The following is a 25,709-nucleotide window of genomic DNA, read 5'->3' as shown; positions in this document are numbered from 1 at the left end:
CTTCGACGGATAACGTAAAGTTGAGGGCAAGCTTAGTAAATTCGCTAATGACACACAAGTATTTGTAGCAGATGAACTGTCCTTTAAAAATTTAATCGAAAGAGTCTAAATGTTATGTAAAGTTGCTCGACCATCGCTAAATATTTCAACATGGTTTTAGTTTTGGAAATTTATTAATCTTTTAAAAACATTGATTGAAAAAGTTTTTTAATAAAGACGCTAGGGGTGTATTTTAGTAAGAACATATATTTGATTGGAATGAAGAAGTAAGAAATGAAAAATGAAAGCCAACTATTATTGCCGAAATTCCGATATTTAACCTTTTTTTCGGAAAAAGTTACTGTATTAAAATCTTTAATCTATTAAATCAAAATATAACCTATTTAAATACTGTATTTCCCATGATACTATATCAAAAATAAAAATATGATTGGTAAAACTAAACAAGTGGAATGCCTCTGGCCGTCTCACCTGCATCACGCAATTCAATATAGCAGCAGTGCTGATTTTGAAAACTACACTGTACTATAACTCGCACAAGATGTTCAGTGATACTTGGTTACTCTTATTTCTACGTTTTATGAACTAGACCCATACACTTATAGAGATATGATGGTAATTCAACAAATACCCCCAACGTGGCCAAAGTTCATTGACCTTACATGACCTTTGACCTTGATCATGTGACCTGAAACTCGCACAGGATGTTCAGTGATACTTGATTACTCTTATGTCCAAGTTTCAAGAGAAAGATCCATCAACTTTTCAAGTTATGATGGTAATTCAACAGATACCCCCATTATGGCCAAAGTTCATTGACCTTTGACCTTGGTCATGTGACCTAAAATGCGCAAAGGATGTTCAGTGATACTTGATTACTCTTATGTCCAAGTTTTATGAACTAGACCAACACACTTTCAAAGTTATGGCGGTAATTCAACAAATACCCCAATTTGACCAAAGTTCATTGACCCTAAATGACCTTTGACCTTGATCATGTGACCTGAAACTTGCACAGGATGTTCAGTAATACTTGATTACTATTATGTCCAAGTTTCATGAATCAGATCCATAAACTTTTAAGTTATGATGGTAAATCTACAGATACCCCCAATTCGGCCAAAGTTCATTGACCCTAAATGACCATTGACCTTGGTCATGTGACGTGAAACTCATGCAGGATGTTCAGTGATACTTGATCAACCTTATGTATAAGTTTCATGAACTAGGTCCATATATTTTCTAAGTTATGATGACATTTCAAAAACTTAACCTTAGGTTAAGATTTTGATGTTGATTCCCCCAACATGGTCTAAGTTCATTGACCCTAAATGACCATTGACCTTGGTCATGTGACGTGAAACTCATGCAGGATGTTCAGTAATACTTGATTAACCTTATGGCCAAGTTTCATGAACTAGGTCCATATACATATTAAGGTATGCTGTCATTTCAAAAACTTAACCTCAGGTTAAGATTTGGTGTTGACGCCGCCGCCGCCGCCGCCGCCGTCGGAAAAGCGGCGCCTAGTCTCACTCTGCTATGCAGGTGAGACAAAAAGGAGGAATAAATATGCCTGATTTGTCTTTCAATGCAACGCCCTAAAACTTTTTGGCAAAAAGATCTATTAAAAAACAAGGATCATAATTTTCGATGGAAATTTCTCCTAACATACACCTCAATTACTTTGAAACGAATCCACTTGTTCTTGAATTGTCTTTTGAAAATTGAATGTCGAATTCCTGAGATTGGAAAACTTACAATATTTCACCGTCAGTGTATAACAGCTAGGAAATTGTGAAATAACAAATCATCTTTTGATAATACAGGTAAACATATTAGGCAGCAGTTGTCATGTGGTAATAAAAACATTCTCTATATGAATAAGTGTTTGTTTTGGAAGCTTTGGGTGTGCTGAGACATTCATTGGTTATACTGTGTATTCATGCTAATCTAAAGAGAAATATATATATACATGTATTTATGTGATTTGATACTAATTTAGAGTTGTATGCCTGAAAATAAAACATATAGGTTAAAAGTGAACATTGCTCAAATTATTCAACCGTTGGCTACTTTCAATTCAAGGACCACGAGCCTGTTTTATATACTACAAAGTAAACATTCATCTGTTAAACGTTCTAAAACGTTAACCAATTATTTATTAGAGAAAGAGTTTATATCCCTAAATGTTGAACAATAATGGTCAAAATTTTTACCGTTACAATATCTGGAAATAAAAAGTTACTTTCATTGAAGAATTTCTTTCAGCTCAATTCAACTTAAAATTTTGTATAAGCTTTTGATGTCAAATGGATATCTGTTTATATTTATTAGCAAAATCTCAACGTAGTTTTACGTGTAAATCTGTTGGTAATTGTTATCACTTATTTTAAGATTGTCATCATTCTAGACTCTTTTGGGTAAAATTCAGTGATATTTTTGTTAACATTAATCTGAACATTGAGATTGTTGATACAAGAATAAAAAGCCATTATTGTTGGTAGACACGGTGGTGATGGACACAATATCGTATCCTTTTTAATGCATTGCGTAATTTAGCTCCTTATTCAATTTCTCCAAAAAACGGAAATCAAATTTTAAAGAAATATTTGAAACATTCTTATAAAAAATAAAATGGAGAGCAAAGAGTGTGCATGTTTTGCAAAAAATGCAAAAAGAAGATTGAAGTCAAATATTGCTTACTATTCAATATGTATCTAATATTCTATCTTTTTATACCTATTAAATGTTTCTTTTTATTTTTTTAATGTTAAATTTCATTGTATATCATGTAGTTCTTTGGTTCATTGCACAGTCACGATGTAAATAAGAACATATAAAAGGGAGATACTCAAAAAGTAAAAATATTAAAATAATAATCGGGAAAAGGGGATATGAAAGTTATCTAAGTCCAATGATTATCATTTGGGCCTATGCCAATTATCGGGAGGGGAAGAAAGTAAATACACTTCAAGCTTACCTTGCCTCTAGAGTACACCATCCACAGTAAGGATCTCCATCATTTCCACCATCCTCACCAATGCACTCCTCACAGGTCTGGTACTGTCCACAGTTGACTATACTGATTGTAAGAACCCGGTTCTTCACATTATTGTAAAAAAGGGAAACAATTATTGTACAGGGGTTCTTTTTATGAATTACAATAAGGACCTATTCCAGAACTCATAATGGTATACAAAAGTCTATTTCACGCTGATAACACGCGATGAAAAAAAAATCTTCTCAAAGCTTTAGGAAACAAAGATTACCACTTTCGTGTGATGCCAACGCTAAAACTTACCACGTTATTCATTTTTCCTCATTTATTTCATTAAATTTTACCAAGTGCATTTCAATGCTAGATTTAGCTTCTCTCACACTTGTACTATTTGGTAATTAAAGTCTTATTTCCATTTATTTCCAATAACTTCCATTAATTTTAAATAAAGCTTGCACAAAAAAATTCTCACCTGAGTCGAGTTTCGGTCTGAACTTGTAGCAAGTGTAAGTTGCTCCTTTGATTCATCAAGGAACATCTCTTGTAAGACAGATCCACCTCCAAGAGAGACATCTTCATACACGTACCCAAAAGAACTGTTCACTATGTTAATCTATTTTGACAAACACAGCAAGTGATAATCATACTTTTAACATATATCATATATAACATATATATTTAACACATCGAATATATTAGGCCTAGGTTGAAATACATGTATCCAACAATTAACAGTTTATAGAAGAAATTACGAAGAAAAAAGACGACCACATAACCGAGATGTGTCGATGGCTCTCGTCTATTCATGGATAAGAGGCTTCACAACTACTTCCACGTGATAATTTGAAACCGTTCTTAACCCATTATCTGTCTATCTTGTTGTTGCAATATATATTATTTACAAAAGAAGCTGAACGAATTTGTTCTTAAAACGTTTGATGAATAGTTAGATAATTTATTTTATAAATTATTTTGTCAGAGAAAATTAAAGATGACACGGTGCTGGTAGATTTGAGATGAAAAAAAGACTTGAATTAAACAGTCTTAATTTTTAAAATTTCATTTTCAAGCCAACTAAAAAGCACGGACGGGTAAGAAGAAAATGACGAACTTCCTGAAAATATTATAGAACATTCATATAAGATTAAATCAATATTGGCGACACTAATCAGATAAAAAAAAAATCAAATATTGCACAATTATTCAATTTGTGAAATGATGTTGCGGTCACTTCATTTCTGTAAATTTAAAATAAAGAGAAGATAATCCGTAACGAAAACTACATGTATACGAAACAAATATATATTTACCAATAAGAAAATAGGCCTATATAGGCCTAAGGAAATTGCAACATAAGACAATTAGGTGATCGCCCTACTCAGCTGACCCATAACAACACAAGTGTTCTGCCGCAGGGTCTACTTTACACATGAAACAAACGAAATGAAACTCTGCTACCAAATACCTTGTAAATACTAATATAACCACGCATATTCATCATTGTATATAAACTTGAGGATATTTTTTCAAACAAAACCTTTCTGTAGTTTTCTTCTGTTAAAAATTCGCAAGGAGTATGATCTTTTGCATATACAATATTTCATTCCCTAATATATTCATAAGACTTTTCCTTAAAAAAAAAAGGGCTTAATATGTGTGCAGGTTGGCGTGTGTGTAAAATGTTAGGGTGTGTGTGGAAGGGGGCGGGAAGTAGTTCTGGGCCCCGTCTTACAAAGAGTTATGATTGATCTGATCAATCGTAACTACGGGAAGCCAGCAATGTAAACATCTAAAATACATGTTTTTCTCAAAATATTTTCTAGAAGTGATGCATATTCATACATGCACTGTTTTCTTGACAATTCAGTATGCTTCTCTTCGTTTTCAAAGGACATTGAGCAAATTTCCTAAAGACATTTTTTTTTTACATTTGATGGATTTCAATATACCTGAGATTGATTGGATTAATCGTATCTCATTGTAAGACGGGACCCTGGTGCACGTACCTTGTGTAGGCTTCCTTCTGTATCTCCTATGAATGCCACTGTGTGATGTCTTTTTATGGTTGTCACAATTGAGGTTGAAGTCAAATTAGGGATAGTAGTGGTGGGTGAGGCAGAAAGGGGATGCGTTGCACTGACATACTTGTACAGTACAAACCCGTCTTCAAATGTAACTCTACACGGGTACCATTCCGGTGGTGTGTAATTCGTAGCGGGATACTGTCAGGTGAAAGCAGAAAGCATGTGATGCATTTGGTGGGCAGGAATATATTACTTAGACTATAGTGAATATATTCAACATAATCGATTCATGTCGTGTTGACGTGTAGGTATAAAACAAAGATTAATCTATTGTCAGGATCAAGAGAGGAAGAATGCATGACTACTGTGTTCTTTTGGGTTATGGAAAGACACTTCAAATTGTACAAATTTTTTGCATTGCTTTATCATTGAATTGTATATTTTAAACATGGATGTTAGTGCGGAGGATTATCCATTGTTCGGGGGGGGGGGGACGTATATTGTTGCGCCCCCCCCCCCGCCAACAATTCTCTGCGATGACGTACCTTTATACCTCACATAGTAATGTAAAAAACACACATATCTATGATAGTTCAAACTTTATTCTTTGCCGAGACAGAGCTGCGGATCGAACTGCGAAAGCTATTGCAATCATTTTGCAGGCTCTCTTCTACCGGGTTCTAAATATTATCTTGACTTAAGGCCCCGGCTAATCTGAATAAAGACCAACGTGAAATTTGTTTGAAAAAATAAAACAATACTTCTTTCCTTCATGCTTTCTGTCTGTATTTATTTCTCGAGGGGGGTGGTGAACATGATGGATCCTACATGGACATGATAATGATGTCGGAGCGGGGCAACAACTTTGGAGAGTTGCTGTTTACTGTCAGGGCGTTTTTTCACACTTTCTCTCATTTTTGGCGCGTGTGTGTGTGGAGGTGGGAGGCGGGGATGCATGATAATTCGTCACGATCCCTCCTTTGCACTATATTTATATCTCAAATCCAACATCTCAACTCATCTCAACCCCCAACATCTCAAATTTTGATACCTCAGGTCCCGTAGGAATTACGCTACCTTCATCTTGAATTGAAGGATTAATCTTTGAAATTGAATTTTTTGCATGTTCTCCTTCTTTGATTTCAAATTTCACAAGTTACAGAATCCCGTCAGATTTCAATGTTGCAATGATTTTTTTTTAAGATAACGTCTGTAGGATTTCTGTTTTAAATTAATCATTTATGTTCAGGTTAGAGTGCAAAGAAACTGAGGGCACGAATGCTTGGTTCTGGTTCTTTTCATTAACAAATCATTGTAGGGATGCATGTGGGGGCAAAGCAAACCTACCAGTCTGGTATAATCGCGAGAAGGAAAACCTTGACAAACCTGAACTAATTTAATTACGATTTTGATTTGACTATCTAAATAGATAAATTTACCCCCACCCCCCCCCCAAAAAAAAGAACAATCATTCATGGTCATCAAATCAAAACAACTTACCTTTTTACATTCACTTTCAGATATGAAGCTGTTCACAGTGCCAGTGCCCTTTCCTAGAATGCAACCTAAGATAGCATCTTCAAAGTTCTGCTGGACATCGATCATCTTATACACACACAGAGAAGACGAAGTAGATGAGAATACTGCGAACAGTAAGTCATCTGTGGTGTTGATATTCATCGATTCAGCTAACTGGGATCCTGCTTGTCCAATGTAAGCTGATTGAATAATATTCTGAGATTCACCCTGTGTACACTGCATCTCTATCTCTGTGTAAGATGCAAATTCTTCTTCATAGGATGAATTGCGACAGATACGTCCAAGATAAGTTTTCTCGCCTCTTGATATGAAGTAGTACAGATAATCCTTGTAAAAAAGAAGATGTTTAAATGTGAATGAGTCATGAGACTTTAACATATTTCCAGGTATTTCTTCGCATAGTACCAGGTTTTCAACATTGCGCTTTGAAATAAAGCTCATCTCTCCAGGATTCCCCTTGCCGCTGATTCCATTATATAAGAAAGATGGTCCATAAATGTCATCCTCACTTTCATAGTCTGCACCAAGAGCAACTACTCCAACAGTCGGTAGGTCTCCTGTTGCCACAGCACCTTCAGTATTAACTAGTATTCCCAGATCAATAGATATATTAACCAAATCCGTTTGTTGGCAAACATCGCCACAACCACCGCATGAAATCAGCTTATAGTGCTGAGGTGTTATCACCACCACTAAGAGTTTGTTATCATTAATATAGTCTTCATTTTCACCGGAACACTTTCCAGTATCCACGGTTTGTTTGAGGTTCAAGTCGGAGTCGAGTTGGTAGAGCCTCTCTCGTGCTCCTATATAGATATCCCCAGTGATGTTGTTGATCGCTATGTGGTTGAATGGTAGGTTGAAGTCAGAATCAGGAGGTGTAAATGAAGATACCAAGTAGGAGAGAGGAGCTGATTGGATTGGTCCGATCTGACATGATATCAGAATCAGGATTAGAATTACTCCCAATACACTGTGAGTCATGATCTTGGATGCTTTCTACGAAGAAGGCTTGTATTTGCAGATCAAAGCTGTAAAAATAACGATATTAGAATACTACATTTCAGACGGATCTTTTGATGAAATCACAAAACACGGAAAAGCTTAGTCTTATAGCAAGTTTGTTAAACATATCTGCATGGAATTAATTCAAAGACATTTTACTTTTTTTATGCTGACACATGGCTAAATAAATGGTGAGTAATAGCTGTTAGGTCTGCTTTTTCCTGAAATATTCTTATCAAAACCTTTTCCAGCGAGCCATTGCCATTATAATAATTCCAACTCAACTTATGACTCCTCTCGCTCTTATTACATTTACAACACTGCTAACAAGTCAATTTATTTAGATTTAACAATTTGTGCATTAATTACTGTTTAATTGCCTTTGATTTTTGTTTGAGAAAGTCTCCCTATGATTTCTTACTAGGTCTTTTGGGGTCTTGCAATTTTTCTTGAAATGTTTATGTCAAGTTCCTCTGCAGTGAACCCTTCCCAATGACTGAACAAACTTTTGCGGCATTCCTTGAACATGTTCAAATGGAACTTCCTGGTTGGATGATTGGCAAATAGGTCGTAGGGGGCAGTGTGAACATCTGGTAGTCTCATATGCTTATTATTATTTTTTTTTTTTAATTTCATTTTCTATAGAATGAAGTAACAATATGTATGACAATCCTTTTGCTCATTTCTTTTTCCAACGTCACCGATATATTGTAAGTATGCATTTTCTAAAATAGGCTTGATTTTGTAATATATCATCACGATAATTGTACATACAGTATAATGATGTGTTCATTAAAGGTAAACATGTGTGATCGTTCCTACGTTTTGTATACATAGGTTCCACCCATTGGTTTCTGTGTAAGTAGTACAACTCAATTGTCATACGGAACTAATTGCGAAGAGAAGGGGGCAAATGGTTTCATTAACCAGTTTATGACCCAAAAAAATGTATATCACAGTGTAAAGGAAGTAAGTAAATAAGAGAAAGTTTTATTTAGGCATATAGTCTGACTTTACAACAACGGTCAGCCTAGAAAAAGATTCCTCGACCATCCGATGTCAATTTTGTATAACGAAAGTGAAATAGTATGGAATGATATGTACGTATGTTATGGAAACCATGGACTATTTATTTTCTTACTAACAAAAAGCTTAATTTATATTCAACTATTGATTAAGTTCCTATTATAAACTAAGGGAAAACGGAAAAAAATAGGAGATAATAACTTTTCACTACATGCAACTGTATGCATGCCCAAAAATGTATGCAAGTCATTTATTTAGAAACAGAAAGGTTGGCGCATCAACAAATAGTACCGACTTAAATACCTCATAAATATATCGGCCAAGCTATCTATTTCTTAAATATTCATTTATCCTATTGTGAATAAGTTTGAAATTGACATTTCCAAAGGAGGTCCCACTAAAGTGCATTGATGTTGTTATCTAGTCATAAGTCATTTGTCAGCAACTACCAGACTACGCTTTGAGTTCATAGTCAAAGGATAGCGTCAGCTTAGCCTAACACTTAAACCAATTGCCTGATTTTCTCCTTACCAAAAAATTAAGAAGATTAGACTGATTTATCATAATATATTCGATACTCACTCTTCAAGTTGAATTAAACAGTAGGAAACATCGGGCTGACTTTGCAGAGACTCATCAGTCGGACGGCGATGCTATATAACATATCTGGTAAGAATTGGAACTTCGATAGATTTTTACACTTCTTCCGCTTTTAGAATGTACTATTTCTTTAAAAAAGGATAATGTCAAATATTCAAATGATAATTTGAAGCTTTCTAAAAGTACCTTTGGCGAACTATGAGCTATCTTGATCAAAATCTTTGATTTGTTTTTCAGTAGTACACATAAAAGACCCCCATCGGTGCAAGTTTGGAATATGAATTATCCACACTTCACGTTAACGAACTAAGATATCCCCCAGGATAATGGAATGAACCATTGTTGAAGCAACACAAAATAAACAATCTGAACAATAAAGTGCAACGCTTTTTATCAACATGCATATGGTATTTAAATATGATTTTTTTTTGTCCTCACTGAGCATGCTGAGGGCGCTCAAAAGTGTCACGAGGCTTAATGCAACAAGAAGGCAAAATATGTTCTTTCCATCCAACCCATTCCCATTTTTTGGAGGTTAAAATGATATAGCTGATTGACAAAATTGTAGGATTACGATTAGCCATCTAATACTGATCATACTACTAAACGTCCTTGGCCCAGATTTGGAACTTTTGGAACTATTTGACTGGTGGAATAATAAAATATATCATATTGTTTCAGGTGATGAATTTGATCCCATCAGGAGATCCCGCAGGAGATTTCGACGTCATTAATGCCTATGTATTTCTAAAATGAGTTGGTGCAGGTACCGTTTCTGGTCAGAATTGAAATGCCAGATATAAATCATATCCTCCCCACTGGTAGTTAACAATTAAACCCTCTTATTTAATTCCTAATTTTTAATGATTTGTTTTTAAGTGTTATTTTAACACACCAGTCTATAAGAAATGTTTCACGCTCGTGAAACCTTAAAACAGTAACACTTTACAACGTTATACGTATGCCAACTTTTCATAGACATCGCTAAAAACAAAAAAGGTAAAGGAATATATAGATGAATAGTATAAATTGAAATTGGGTTTTGACTTTCGGAGAAAAGATTATTTACACTGGCAAAGAAAGTGCTGTGGAAGCTTTTTATGTACACTCCTGGTCATTGCATTACTCATACATGTAGTAATTCACAAATTAAAACGCCTACTAGTTTGTAAATTAGCCAACAGTCGCCATTTTTTCTCAGTCATCAATCCATTTAGTGTAGGCATTTACGTGATTTAGGCGAGCAAATGTTAGTACATCAACTCTGAAACTACTTTGCGCACTATTTCCACCGACTAAATGCACCATCTAGTGCTTTATATGCTCGCTCGCAATATATTTGAATGCATTTAGCCTCACATATATATATATATACATATATAGACCTTGAAACACTTGAAAGACATCTTTTGTCTCTTTTCGGTATTCCAATCTCGTTCGTTCGCACATTTATATGCATGTCATCAAACTTTCTGGCAAATTTGGGGTTAACAAAAAAAAAAAAAAAAAAATAGAGATCAGCATTTAGTGTCATATCCAAAGTATAATTTGCCGTTTTGGTTACCTTTCTTATATATCTTTGATTGCTTTTAATTTGACTGTCATAATATTCTTTTTTACTTTAAGGAATGAGGATGTGTACCACATCTTAGTTTTTGCTAAACTTTTCCTTTACCCATCATTGTTTATGATAAAAACCCGCTTTCTGATTTGATAAATAATCATGGTAATGAGCATTGTATATGTACAGTATTTTTTTTGTCTCACCTGCACAGCAGAGCAAGACTGTCGGCACCCATTTCGACGGTGGCGGCGCCATCAACATGGATGTTATGAAACGTCATTATAACTTTTAAAGTATACAGATCTAGTTAATCAAACTTGGACATAACTGATAAGGGTAATCAAGTATGACTGAACATCCGGCCTGAGTTTCAATGAACTTAGACCATGTTTGGTAAATAAACATCGAAATCTTAACCAAGGTTAAGTTTTTTGAAATGTCGTCATAACTTTGGAAGTAGATGGATCTAGTTCATGAAACTTGGGCATAACCCATGTAGCAAAACAACTGGGCCCCATATACGTTTTATCTGGGCTGACTGGGGCACATATGCCCTACATGAATACCATATGGGACCCATATTGTCCATTCAAATAGATATCATCCCAGATCCCACCCATATGGGTCCCTTATTCAGGCAATTCTGAACAGAAAACATCCTCAGGGCTTCACATGGGCCCCATATGTGCTATCCTAGGCAAACTCCAGATGGAAATCCTCGAAAAATAACACATGCGGGGCCAACATAGTTCCAATATGTGTTTTTCTAGGCAATCTGAATATAAATCACCCCAGAAAAACACACGTGGCCCCATTCGGGCCCTATAATATGTGTTGTTCTGGGCAATCTGAATAGAAATCATCCCAGAAAAACACACGTGGCCCCATTCGGGCCCTATAATATGTGTTGTTCTGGGCAATCTGAATAGAAATCATCCCAGAAAAACGCATGTGGCCCCACTTGGATCCTGTAATATGTGTTGTTCTGGGCAATCTGAATATAAATCATCCCATAAAAACACATGTGGCCCCACTTGGGTCCTACAATATGTGTTGTTCTGGGCATTCTGAATATAAATCATCCCAGAAAAACACATATAGGCCCTAAATAGGACCAATGTAGGTTGTTCTGGGCAATATCCAGGTAGAAATAATCCCAGAACAACACACGTGGGCACCCATATGCTTTGTTCTGGGCAATCTGAATAGAGATTATCCAAGAACAACATATGTGAACCCTACATGGGGCCAATGTGTGTTGTTCTTGGCAATATCCAGATGGAAATCGTCTCAGAACAACACATATGGACCTCATGTGTTTTGTTCAGGGCAATCTGAATAGAAATCACCCCAGAACAACACACGTGGGCCCCCATATGTGTTGTTCTGGGCAATTGGGATAAAGATTATCCCAGAACCAAATATGACGGCCCCACATGGGACCACTGTGTGTTGTTCTGGGCAATATCATGAGCCACTTAAAGAAGTCATTAACAGATGCCTATTTAGGTCAGTACAAAGTCTCTTTTCGTGATAATAAAAACTGCTATGATTTTTAGTTTTTCCTGTTTAAATAATCATACAGGCCTACATGAAATGCTAAAAAAATTGATCTCACGCCCTGTGCTCGCAATATTGATATAAATATTATTATTATGTTTGTAGGAAAAAAACTAAAATGTACTCAAAACTTCAGTCTTTAGTTTAGGAGTTATTAGGACTACCCTTGAAACAAAAATACAAAAAATAGCTTTGAGTGGCCGAGCGGGGAAAATTTGGATAAAATGTTTTTTTTCCCTGCATGCCCACCCCCGTTGGCAAAAACTACACCCGCCTATGCATAGTTTATGTTCTCTTAAAGTGATAAAAAGAAGTGTCACCGGTCACTATCTATTCAACATACAACTTTAAAAATGTCTTATCAATAGTAATTAGCGCCAGAATTGACCATAAAGTGAGTTTTCCATCTTTCAATTTAAAATCCACATCGCTAAACTAGAGATAAATAAATATTTAATCAATAAGACATATTAAAAAAAAAGGTTGCCCTCAAATAATCGCGAAACATACAACTACTTCATGTAGAAACGCAATCTGACGTTGGAAATACTTGTTTGCACAAAAGTGCCAATTTTGACATGAAAGTGCCCTTATTTGGCTTTGCCAAGGTGGATCCCATTTGGTTCCAAGATGAACCTCCTGCATGGGACCCAGATGGTTCACATCTGGGTTCCACATCCTTCAATCTGGAGTTCACTCGTGAATATTCATTACAACAATAAATGTCCAAAACTTTAGCCAATATAGCTATAATAATTAACATGTTTTATGTGTATGCAATGACTCCACCATGAAAGGTTTCAGAAAAATATGTACTTTATATATCATATTATTCATTATCATGACATTTAATTTTATAAGAATGTTTAAGGGTTAAGCAATATTGTTAACCATATTTTGTCAGGTTTTGTAAAGTCGCTCAATATATAGAAGTCAATGACAATACCCGTTGGATAGGTGTAGGATATGATTATGATTTAGGATTAGGAAGTAGGATTTTAGGATAGGATAAGATAATACGGCTTTGTGTAATGAGTTGCCAAAATGTGTTTCAATGACCTTAATAACACTGATTATTTTTTTAATGAACCCACGTGGAGCCCACATTGGGCCCAGATGAGACCCAGGTGGAAACGAGACCTCGAACCCATGCAGAACCCATTTGGGAGCCCGGGTGCAAACGGTACATAGATCCCATATACATGTAGGAACCCACATGGGGCCCATGTGGGTTACTATCAGCCATACTTGTACTTGAAAAAAATACCTAAAGAAATAAAAAGACGCCCATCTCTTGCCTCCTTCAAAAACAGCTATAAAAATTCCTTATTGATGCCTATAAATAAATCTGGATGTTATAATCATAAGTTATAATTGTCTTATTACCCTCCATACACTTTAAATTCTCTCCCTCTCTCTCTCTCTCTTCTACGATTTATCATGATTTTATTATGGTCTTGGGAGCCCAGCCTTAGAAAGGCCATTGGCCTATGCTGGCCTTCATATTCTCATTTATTCTGTTATTCTATTTTTGTATCCTTATTTGTATAAAGTGTATTCTTTGATTTGTATGTTGTATGTTTTTTAATGAGAATTTGGAATAAATAAATGAAAATGAAAAATACTTGAACCCATCTGGGTACCATGTGGGCAAAACTATCCCATATGGTACCCAGATAGGTCTTCATGGGGCCCAGGCGGTTTATCTAGGATCTATATGGGCTCTATGTTCCATGGCCACATGTAACTTGCATTAAACCCACATGCCCATTATGGGCCCAGATGGGGACAACGGTGCAAACGGAATATGGGCCCCAGATGGGCCATCTGGGCCCAGATAGTTCCCAGGTAGACCTTTGGGGCCCAGATGTTTTGTCTGGGCTCTATCTGGGCCCTATGTCCCACTGCCCACATGTAACCCACATAAAACCCACTTACCCATGTGGGGCCCAGACAAAGCCCAGATGAATTGATACAAGAAATGTCATCTGGGTCCCAGATGTTTCATCTTGGCCCAGATAGACCTTTTGGGGCCAGATCGTTTATCTGGGTTATACAGTGCGTTTCAGAAAAAAAGTAATCCAAATGTAGAGGGTTGGTATTCGAATTATATTTCATTGTGTGAAATTGTTCTGCATGGATGCAAAAGAAAAACTCATTGACTTTCCATTGATACCCTCTTTGTACCATTTGTGCCACGCATGAGCGAATTAAGTGAAGTTGAAGACAACAGGTGCAGATACCACTTTTTCCAGGTTTTCAAAAACTTTATGAAAGGGCAGATGTTGATGTGAATACTTTCATCGATGCCTGAGCTGGCAGAAAATCTTGATTGGACCTTTTTTATTCCAAAGGAATGTAAGTGGGCGAATGTACTTGCACATGATTAACGAGAAGATCGTACCACAGTCGTTGGACTAACATTTTAAAAGGCAGTTTCGAGGAGTGTACCTGTTTCTTTGGTGGATTCAGGACTAGAACTCCTGTCCTTAGATCTAACATGTTTCGAGATTTCGAGACTAAAAAAACTCTTTAGACATCGAGTTGTTGCCCTCAACCATGACGTAGAATGGCCACCAAGATCCCCTGACCTCACGCCCTGTGATTATTTACTTTGGAGACACTTAAAATAAGGTATTTGTAATTCCTTCTCAAGATCTTGATGATTTCCAGGGCAAAATTCGACATGAGGTGGATGCTCTTATTGCAATGATGGCAGTGGTAAGACGAGCTGTCCAAGATATCCTTTATTCCCCCCACGCTACTGGTTTTATGTGCAAAGGAGAAGCGGACATGTTGAAGGTATGGGTGAATAAGACATTAACCTTTCAATCATCATTTCACAGGTATGCCTTGACTTTTCTTTCAAAAAAATACTTTTTGTACATTTTATTCTTTCAAGCACACATTTTACCCACTTAACTAAAACTTGGAAAAAGTGGTACCTGCACCTCTTGTCTTCAACAACAATTAATTTGGTCATGCGTGGCGCAAATGGTGCAAATAGGGTATCAATGGAAAGCCGACGAGTTTCCCTCCCATATCCATGCAGAATAAGTTCACAAAATTAAATATGATTCGAATAACGGCCCTCTAGATTTGGATTACCCTTTTTCTGAAACGCACTGTATATGGGCTCTATGTATCCTGCATAAAACCCTCATGCTTGTATGTGGCCTGGGCGAGGACCAGGGTGCAAACGGAATGTGGGCCCTAGATGCCACCTGGGTACCATATAGGTTGCCCATATTGTACTTATCTGCGAACAGAATTGCGCCCACAGGATAACCAGATGGGTCCCACATTTTTGCTACCTGGGAAGGGTTATGGTGTATCACTGAGTTTCAGGTCACAAAGAGATCAAAGGTCATTTAGGGTCAATGAACTTTGGTTATGCTGGGGCATGATTTAAACTGCCGTCATAGAACATTAATCAAGTATTACTATACATCATGTGCGAGTTTCAGGTCACATGTCTAAGGTCATAGGTCATTTAAGGTCAATTAACTTTGGCCATGTTGGGGGTATATTTTGAATTGCCGTCATAAATGTGAGAGTCTATGGATCTAGTGCATAAAACTTGCACACAAGAGTAATGATATATAATTGAACATTCTTTCTGAGTTTCAGGACACATAACTAAGGCTGACGGTCATTTAGGGTCAGTGAACTTTGTTTTTATTATCATACTGATGATGTTTATTTGTGAATAAATATTCAATCATTCTTTTCAATTCAGCACTGTTCCTATATTTAATTGCGTAATTCAGGCAATACATCCAGAGGCATTTCATTTGTTTAAACGTAATTGTGTACATAATGATAAGTTTGTTGCTTTTGCTTTCGTCTTTTCCTTAAAAAGTTTGGATTTATTACAAAGTTTGATTTTCAATAAATGTTAACATTTATATTTATGTAATATCACTTCGTTTAATGAAAGCACCAGTTAGAAGAGCCACCAATGACAAAAGTTTGAATACTTTGGGCAATCTCCATCCATTGCCTTCTCATTAATTTAGTTTTAGTTGTATTTTTAAAATATGTGCTGATTCCATTGTATGCCAACCCTACGTTTTCAGTTTTCCCTTGAAATACAGAAAGGTGAATAATAAATATAAACAAACATTTTCTTATTCAGGAAAAACTATTTTTTACATTATTTTGTACTCGATTCTTTTGTATTATACAATTAAGTGTTAAGGATGAGGACACGGCAGCAGTATGCCTATAATTAGTTGATTTCCATGTTTGGTACAGGTTTCAAATCCGTTAATTTCCGTATCACGTTAATATTCAGGGGTTTTCTTTTATTCTCTCGTGCTTTACTCCAACTACATAATGTTGCAAATATTACACCATTAATATCCATTCAGACGCACATAAGGATTTTTATTCAATAATATAAGGCTTCGCTGAATCATTCACATCACTCCATCGTTACCCAAATATTACAAAAGGTTTAATTTCCGTAAATCAAACAAAACGATGAACAGAGGCACATAAATGCCTCGCCACAGTTGAGTTAATTCAATGTTATGTTCATTATCTTATTGCAGTAGGGAAATATGAATATCGTGACACACCCTTCATTCATCCTGAAAACTAAAGGTGTAGGAAGCTTACCTGGTAATATGACGTGATGCTACTGGGAACTATCGGTTTAAAGTGTAAAGTAAACAAAAATCCTCTTTGATAATCTGAGTAAAGCTATAGCTAGTGTTTTTTTCTTAAATTATGAGTTATTTCATAGTTGGCCAACCTCAACATGTGTATATGTGTGGTGGGTTTGGTCTGGCACGTGTGTGTTTGTGCATATTTTATTCTTTTTTGTTTGGTTTTTTTAATGTACATATCGAGAAATTCCTCACCAATTTCCGTTATATCATTGAGGTTACTTCTTTTTTTCCATTAATGCAGTGATTTCTTCAGAAAGCTCTTGTAAAAAAAAAATATATGACTGGTTCCTCTGTAGTTATATGCATATTTAGTTGATGACAATTGCATTACCCCGTTTCTCAAAAAAGTTTGTCAATTATTAGTCTGCAAACCTCGTCTATAAAAGATTACACTTAAAGGGATGGTCCAGGCTGAAAGTATGTATAGCATAATAGAGTAGAATTCACCGAGCAGAATGCCGAAAATTTCATCAAGATCGGATAACAAATAACAAAGTAATTGAATTTAAAGTTTAGCAATATTTTGTGAAAACAGTCGTCATGAATATTTATTAGGTGGGCTGATGATGTCACATCTCCACTTATTCATTTTTATTTTATTATATGAAATTAGGTTTGACAACAATTTAGTGCATTAGATATTCATTGCTGCAACTTATTTCATTATAAGGGAGACATATTACTCACACGAGTATGAAAACGGAAAGTGGAGATGTGACATCATCAGCTCACCTAATGAATATTCATGACGACTGTTTTCTCAAAATATTGCTAAACTTTGAAGTTCAATAACTTTATCATTTGTTATCCGATTTTGATGAAATTTCCGGCATTTTGCTCAGTGAATTCTACTCTATGTATTAAGATATAAATATTTTCAGCCCGGACCACCCCTTTAAGAAAAAATAATCCATTGAAGTATATTGTCCCGGCGTTAGGTGATGTGAGGGTATAAAGCCAACTGTTCAGGTGGAATATGATTAATCCTTTACTACTGGAAACAAGCGGACCCAGTGCAAACTATACATACTCTATATAACTCAGTAGTCAACAGGTTTAATGCTTGTCTCATCTCAAATTGATTCCCTTTTCTCGCTGTCCATAGTTACCCCGTACCCTCTCTGCCATGGCCTTTTCCCATGTACTTCCTCCCATACTTGCTTTTACTTATTGATGGCTCTCTATTCTCTATGTCTGTACACACTAAGAAATATGGGTTCAAATTGGAACCCAGGGGTTTTACAGCAGCAAACCAAGGGGTTATAATGAGTGCAATTATGCTGATTTGTTTATCTTTAATGGTGCAGTTAGCTATAAATTAATGATGCAGAGTTGAACCGTATGATAAAGTTGAAAGGTTGAACCTTTCACAACCTTAAGTATTATGCACCTATAAAGGTGAAAAGTTGCACCTTTAAGGGTGCAGACGAGCGTTTATTTGTGCAAAAACAAAAAGCTTAACTTCCACCCATTTCCATTTAAGGTACAAGTTTATACTCCAAAAAGGTTAATAGAAGTGTTTCGTTAAAGGTGCAAACATTTTCTTAGTGTGTATTGTTTTATTCCCCTCTCTCTCTCTTTATCTCTTCCCCTGGATTTGTCTCTCTTTCCGCGTCGTCTTCAGTCTATTTCTAGGACAAAAAACACAAGAAACACACTTTTACCCCCACAACAAACACAAATTCACGTTTATGCTGGGAATCGATGACTTTGTTTGAATAAAGATTTGTCACTCTTCATTTAATACCAACAATTTTTCGACATTTTATACACGTTATATCAACAACCTTTTAGTCAGAAGGAATCTCGTATATCAATGATCATTATGAAACTTAACTATTAAACCAAACACATCGCGGGTTTTATCTTTCGAATCGAGCACTTAACTCTGCTCTTAACAGAAGAGTGTAGAATTTTAGACGGTTTAAAATGGGATCACAGGCAGGGTCGTACGCTCCTCGAAAGTCTTGTGTGTCCTCGGTTCAATTGTGTAATTTATAACGGTATCCTCGTTTTCCATCACGGCTAGGTCACAAACATGTACACACGTGTTCTCTCTCACACATTCACCCATTTACCCGCAGCCTCACAAACCCTCGCATACAAGGTGTTATACCCAATTTCAATTCAAACATTTGCACAACTTTCAATCTATCTATATGTTTATGTTTTAATAATAATACGAGTTAGAATGGAATAATCAGTATAGATACCATTGAAATCATATTCAGATCATTGTATTTTTATGATCACCACGTGCATGGCGAGAGTCCTCAATAAAATTGTGTACGAAATTACAATTGAAAAAGGTCTGTCTCTTGAAAATAAAATTGATTATTCTTTGTTAAACAATGATTGTTTCTAGCAAACTCTGTTTGTTTTATCTGCCATGGTGAGAACAGTTCCATACAATATACAGCTATAATTATGAAGTCATAAAGAGCCTGTTTCATTGGCTATGATACACTTTTATCTGTTCATAAAAAAACATCTACTTTTGTGTTAATGTGTTTGAGACAATGGGTGACTAGACCACAATACATGTAAATATATGCGTTTTGTTTATAATATAGACACATTTATTTTAAGACCTGCATAACATAACCTATTGACTCGAACATACATCAATAAGGATATCTATGATATGAATATATAAATCTTAAATTCTGAATTATTAAAGTATTAACTTGTATTCACCTTACCATGTAATCACTCTGCGTTGGTAATACTATCCATTTTCATATTTTCATCTGTTAAGAAGAGAGAGCGCTACATGATCATTTTAAGACCTGTATAATATAATCCATTGACTCGAACATACATCATTAAGGATATTCATAATATAACAAATATACAATTATTAACTTTTGAATTATTATAATATTAAAACTTATATATACCATGTAATTACTCCGCGTTTCTAATACTACTCATTTTCATATATTAATCTGTAAGAAAGAGAACGCTACACGATCAGTTACACCAATATTACTAATATCAGTTTAAACATTACAAAATAATATGATACACCCATTTTTACCCGTTAAATTTAATAGTTAATGGTACAAACGATTGAAATGTTAACTGGTACGGAAATCTTAATTTGAGGGCTTGTGAATTATAAATGAAAACAATATATGCACTCTATTTAAGGTGTTATAGATCTTGGGATCAAGTTTTATTAATAGACAGAATCAAGAAAACTAAAGATTTTTAAAGATTATACAAACATCGGATGGTAAATACATGAGTGATGGAATAGAAGTTTTGCATTACGTATTGTGCAAGATCACGATCTCGTAGCACATTTTCTTCATTTCAATTTGAATGGAATCTGATATATCTTAAAACACACACGTATAACTTTAAACCTTAACTTGTCTTATGCTATTAACAGCGCTTTATATCCTCCGGAAATAGCGCTATATAAATCAAATTATTATTATCATCATTATTATTATTATTATCATCATTATCATTACTGTCATTATTATTATTTTCATTATTATTATCATCATCCCCATTATTATTATTACGTTTTTAATGTACTCTTAAATAAGTAGCTGTTTATACAAGTTGATAATTTGCAGAGTTTATGAGATTCCACAATTTTATCATTTAGTTATTCATTCATTTATTTATTTATTTTTTACGTATCATTTGAACAAGGTATCCTTATCGGTTTATTTCCAATTGGTCTGATGTCAATTCGTCCAATTACCAACTCATCTACTATCATTTGGGCTACCATTAGTTCGTTCACTATGCACATGGTCTAATTGTCATTTCGTCCACTCACCATTTCGTCTAATAAACAGTTGGTCCAATAGCCACGTAGCCCATATACCATTTGGTTTGAATGGACTTGGTGTTACTTGGGTGACATGAATGCAAAGGAAATGGGTTATTAGACCAACTGGTTACTAGACGAAATGGTCATAGACAATCTGGTGATTGGACGAAGTGATTATTGGACTAAAATGATTATTGGACCAAATGGTTTTTAGACGAAATTTTTATGCACGGAATGGTTATAGACTAAATGAAATTAGACTATGTGATGAGAGGACGAGTTGGCAGTAGACGAATTGGCAGTTTACCACCCTATCAGTAGTCAAAATCTGTTGTACTTGGGCCGGCGGGGGCCCTGTATAACATAAAACAATACAAAATACAAGCATCATAAAATGCAAATGGATAATAAAAATTCTAGACATAAACAGATGGAAATTTCAGGCATACATCTACATTTACATCTACATGTACACAATCACATTTTACACTGGTCAAACAACAAATGGCATGACTAAATACTATGAAAATTCTTGTTTGGTACAAGTTATTTAACAATTATTAGACAAAATGAATCTTTTATCTTGTAATTCTTTAAGCTACCCCCTATTCCTAAATAATGTCACGCCAGGGAGAAGTTCCAATACTTAGATGTTTGATGACATTAGTAGAAAGAACAAATGAATTTCATTGTTAATCCCCAGGCAGAAACTGGAAGAATACACACTTGTTGTTAACGGTATGTATTAATCTAAATCGTATGGCCTATAAGGGTTATTTTATTTGTCAAGTAGTGAATTAAAATTTTGGTTACTAAGACCACGAAAAGCTTGAACATGGAAAAGGTATGATTGGGTCGTCCTAGCTATAATACAACCATTTCTTAAGATCCTCCCATTACCAACATCCACATAGTGGTGCCGATCGCGGATGTTAATTTGATTGGCGCCTTAATGATAGTACTTGAAGGATGAAATTAAGGTCTTTTCATGCACTTTAATTCAAGAGGCCCTCTACGTCTTCCTTGGTGAGGTTGTAAAGGTGCAGCAAATTCGAAAGATGACTGAAATGACCTTTGAACTCCTGTAATGAATGTGATTAAATGAAAGATGAAAATAAATATGAATAAATTTTAACATTGTATTTAAACAAGGGCCTCTCTAGACGCGACTATAATTTTAATCTACACACCTCAGACAGGGGCCGCGGAACGGTTTTCAAAGTGGGGGGCTGAGCCAAAAGTGGGGGGGGGGGCTGACCATGCTAAAAATCACATGCATATGGTAATTTTTACATTTTTGTTCACGGTTTTGGAAAAAAAGTGGGGGGGGGGGGCTGAATCCCCCCCCAGCCCCCCGGTTCCGCGGCCCCTGTCAGAAATGAGTGATTCAATCCCATTCCTTTAATATTTGAAGAGCTTAGTTGCAAAATGGGTTAGGTCCATTTTCCCTAAAATTATATTTTTTTTTGTCTCAATGTTTAGACTTTAAGTTGTCGATACCAAAGAAAAGTTTAATTTCCCATTAAAAAGTAAACAAAAATGGCAAAGAAAAATAACATTTTTAAAAGGGGTTTGGTCCATTTTAGTTTGGTTGCAGAAGGGGTTAGGTACACAAAAGGTTTTTTTTTTTGAAAAAAATATTTAAAAAAAATATGAAGATAGGTATATTTTTCTAATTTCCAATTTTATGTACACATGGTCGATGGTAGGGTATCATGAAAATTTAATTTCACATGATATTGTAATATGGGAGAATAAAAAAGATGATTTTCTTGAAGTGGACCTAACCCCTTTTGCAACAAAACTCTTCTAAAGAGTCAATTTTTCAAAATGTGTTAGATCCATTTGTCATAAATTTTATTTTTTTTTGTCTTAAAACCTATTGATTTTTAGTCGCTCCGATGATGCCCAAGAAAATTTGAAATTCACATCAAAACGTGAATGAAAACGCCAAAGAAAGAACACTTCTTTTCTTCAAAAGAGATTGTATTAATTTCAGTGTGGTTAGGTCTACAATGATAATTTTTGAAGAAAAAAAATATATCGAAAAAATTGAAGACAGGTAGATTTCTTTTATACTTAATTTTATGTTCACACGATAGGGTAGTACATCATGACAATCTAGTTTCTCATAAGAATATTGCAATAAGTGAGATTAAAAAACACGATTTTTCTCGGAATGGTCCAAAGTGGATCTACCCCCTTTTGCAACAAACTCTTTATTTATCAAAAAGATAACTTAACGAATGTTGCATTGAAATTGTCGAATGCTCATTATATCATTATCATTGCCTTCCTGAAACAAAACGGTTCATTTTGGAACAGTTTTTTACCTCATGACTTAACTATTTATCCGTGATGAATGAGGTTGCAAATGTCACTCCATGCATGTGCGGTATAAACCAGGGTTGACCAAGGGATTGCTTTGAGATCACGGCCCAATGTAGGCATGTTTTTGGTTCACCAAATCGCCCCAAGTATTTTATTATCAGTATAGAAATGTTTTACCTGAGATGCGCTGTGTTGTCAATAAAGAGGTCATTTAAAAGGTTGGATGGCGGAACGGACAAAATGATTTAAATTTAGACTGTAAGTTTGAAGAGTGGTTTTAAAAACTTGAATATGCACGTGCGTACAATTTTGCTGAGACCCCATCCCCACCTTGCTCCTCCCTTTCTGGCTGGGTGTGTCAAAACAATCGGAGTATAAAGAATAACAAGTGGAGCGCCTCTGGCTGTCTCACCTACATCGCGCGATTCAATATAGCAGCAGTGCTGACTTTGAAAACTACTATAAAATAATTATTAAAAAAACACCATTCATATTATGATAAAATACTACGTTCATTGACAATAAATGACATTTGACCTTGATCATGCGACCTAAGACTTGTCAATGATACTTGATTACCCCTATATCCGCATTATATAAACTATATCTTAAAACTTTGAAAGTTATGACAACAATCTAATAATTACCTCCAAAATGGCCAAAGTTCCATGACCTTAGATGACTTTTGACTTTGGTCGTGTGACCTGAAACTCGCATGAGATGTTCAGTGATACTTGATTACTCTTATGTCCAATTTTTATGAACTACATGTAGATCCATACACTTTCAGAGTTATGAAGGTTATTCAACAAATGAAGAGTTTAGTTGCAAAAGGGGTTAGGTCCACTTTGGACCATTCTGAGAAAAACCATGTTTTTTTTTCTCACTTACTGCAATATTCTTATGAGAAACTAAATTGTGATGATGTACTACCCTATCATGTGAACATAAAACCGGGTATAAAAGAAATCTACCTGTCTTCAATTTTTTTCTATATATTCTTTTAAAAATTATCATTGTGGACCTAACCCCTTTTGCAAGTAAACTGAAATGAATGATTAAAAAAGTAATTTTTCTTTGCCACTTTTATTCACGTTTTCATGTAAATTTCAAATTTTCTTTGTTTTCATCAAAGCGACAAAAATTTAGAGGTTTTGAGACAGAAAACAATAAAATTTATGAACAATGGACCTAACCCCTTTTGACAAATGGGCTCTTCAGAAGAGTTTGTTTGCAAAAGGGGTTAGGTCCACTCCAAGAAAATCATTTTTTTAATTCTCCTATATTGCATATTCTTATGCGAAAATAAATTTTCAAGATTCCCTACCATGACAACATAAAATTCGGTATAAAAGAAATCTACCTTTATTCATATTTTTTGAAATATTCTTTTCCCAAAAAATCGGTGTGGACCTAACCCTATTTGCAACTAAACTGGAATGGACCTAACCCCTTCTGAAAAAAGGGATTTTTCTTTGCCATTTTTGATCACTTTTAAATAGGAATTTCAACTTTTCTTTGGTACCATCTTATAGAGCTACTAAAAATCTATACATTGAGACCAACAAATCAAATTTCATGAAAAATGGACCCAACCCCTTTTGCAAGTGAGGTCTTCAAATACCCCAACATGGCCAAAGTCCATTGACCTTTGGCCTTAGTCATGTGACCTGAAATTCGCACATGATGTTCAGTGATACTTGATTACTCTTATGTCCAAGTTCTATTAACTAGACCAATAAACTTAGAGTTATGTTGTTATTTCAACAGATGCCCCCAACATGGCCAAAGTTCATTGACCTTAAATGACCTTAGACCTTGATCATGTGACCTGAAACTCACACAGGATGTTTGGTGATATTTTATTACACTTATGTCCAAGTTCCATGAGTCAGATCCATAAACTTTTAAAGTTATGATTGAAATTCAACAAATACCCCCGACATGGCCAAAGTTCACTGACCTTTGACCTTGGTCATGTGACCTGAAACTCTCACAGGATGTCTAGTGATACTTGATTACTCCTATGTCCAAGTTTTATGAACTAGACCAATAAACATTCAAAGTTATGATGGCAATTCAACAAATACCCCCAACTTGGCCAAAGTTCATTGACCTTACATGACCTTTTATCTTGGTCATGTGACCTGATATTCGCACATGATGTTCAGTGATACTTGATTACTCTTTTGTCCATGTTTCATGAATCAGCTCAATAAACTTTTCAAGTTATGATGGTAATTCAACATATACCCCCAACTTGGCCAAAGTTCATTGACCCTAAATGACATTTGGCCTTGTTCATGTGACTTGAAACTCCGGCAGGATGTTTAGTTATACTTGATTTATCGTGTGTCCTGAACTAGGTCTATATACTTTTTAACTTATGATGTCATTTCAAAAACTTAGCCTTCGGTTAAGATTTTGAAGTTGATTTCCCCAACATGGTCTAAGTTCATTGACCCATTGACCTTTGACCTTAGTCATGTGACCTGAAACTCAGGCAGGATGTTTAGTAATACTTGCTTAAGCTTTTGTTCGAGTTTCATGAACTAGCTTCATATAATTTATAAGTTATGATGTAATTTCA

At 35.3% G+C, this 25,709-nt stretch overlaps 2 protein-coding genes across 3 annotated transcripts in view; both read right to left on the bottom strand.

The window, feature by feature from the left end:
* The window catches only part of LOC129280186 (plexin-A2-like), a 62,764-nt gene extending 53,480 nt beyond the window's left edge, over positions 1–9,284 (bottom strand). The window contains exons 1-5 of the mRNA XM_064112417.1: positions 9,178–9,284; positions 6,526–7,595; positions 5,008–5,223; positions 3,474–3,614; positions 2,984–3,105 (exon numbers count right to left, since the gene is read on the bottom strand). Of these exons, the coding sequence (XP_063968487.1) occupies positions 2,984–3,105; positions 3,474–3,614; positions 5,008–5,223; positions 6,526–7,548 (1,502 nt within the window). The 5' untranslated portion in view covers positions 7,549–7,595; positions 9,178–9,284. The remainder of the gene's footprint in view (positions 1–2,983; positions 3,106–3,473; positions 3,615–5,007; positions 5,224–6,525; positions 7,596–9,177) is intronic.
* Positions 9,285–19,145: 9,861 nt separating this feature from the next.
* LOC129280945 (plexin-B1-like) overlaps positions 19,146–25,709 on the bottom strand; it is a 38,348-nt gene continuing 31,784 nt past the window's right edge. For both annotated transcript variants that reach the window (XM_064112432.1, XM_064112433.1), the window contains one exon: positions 19,146–21,870. In XM_064112432.1, the coding sequence (XP_063968502.1) occupies positions 21,784–21,870 (87 nt within the window). In that variant the 3' untranslated portion in view covers positions 19,146–21,783. The remainder of the gene's footprint in view (positions 21,871–25,709) is intronic.

The sequence above is a fragment of the Lytechinus pictus genome, chromosome 17 (genome assembly GCF_037042905.1).
Source record: "Lytechinus pictus isolate F3 Inbred chromosome 17, Lp3.0, whole genome shotgun sequence".
Classification (NCBI taxonomy): Eukaryota; Metazoa; Echinodermata; class Echinoidea; order Temnopleuroida; family Toxopneustidae; genus Lytechinus; species Lytechinus pictus.
The sequence above is the reverse complement of the archived record's forward strand: the minus strand, read 5'-3'. Positions and strand labels throughout refer to the sequence as shown.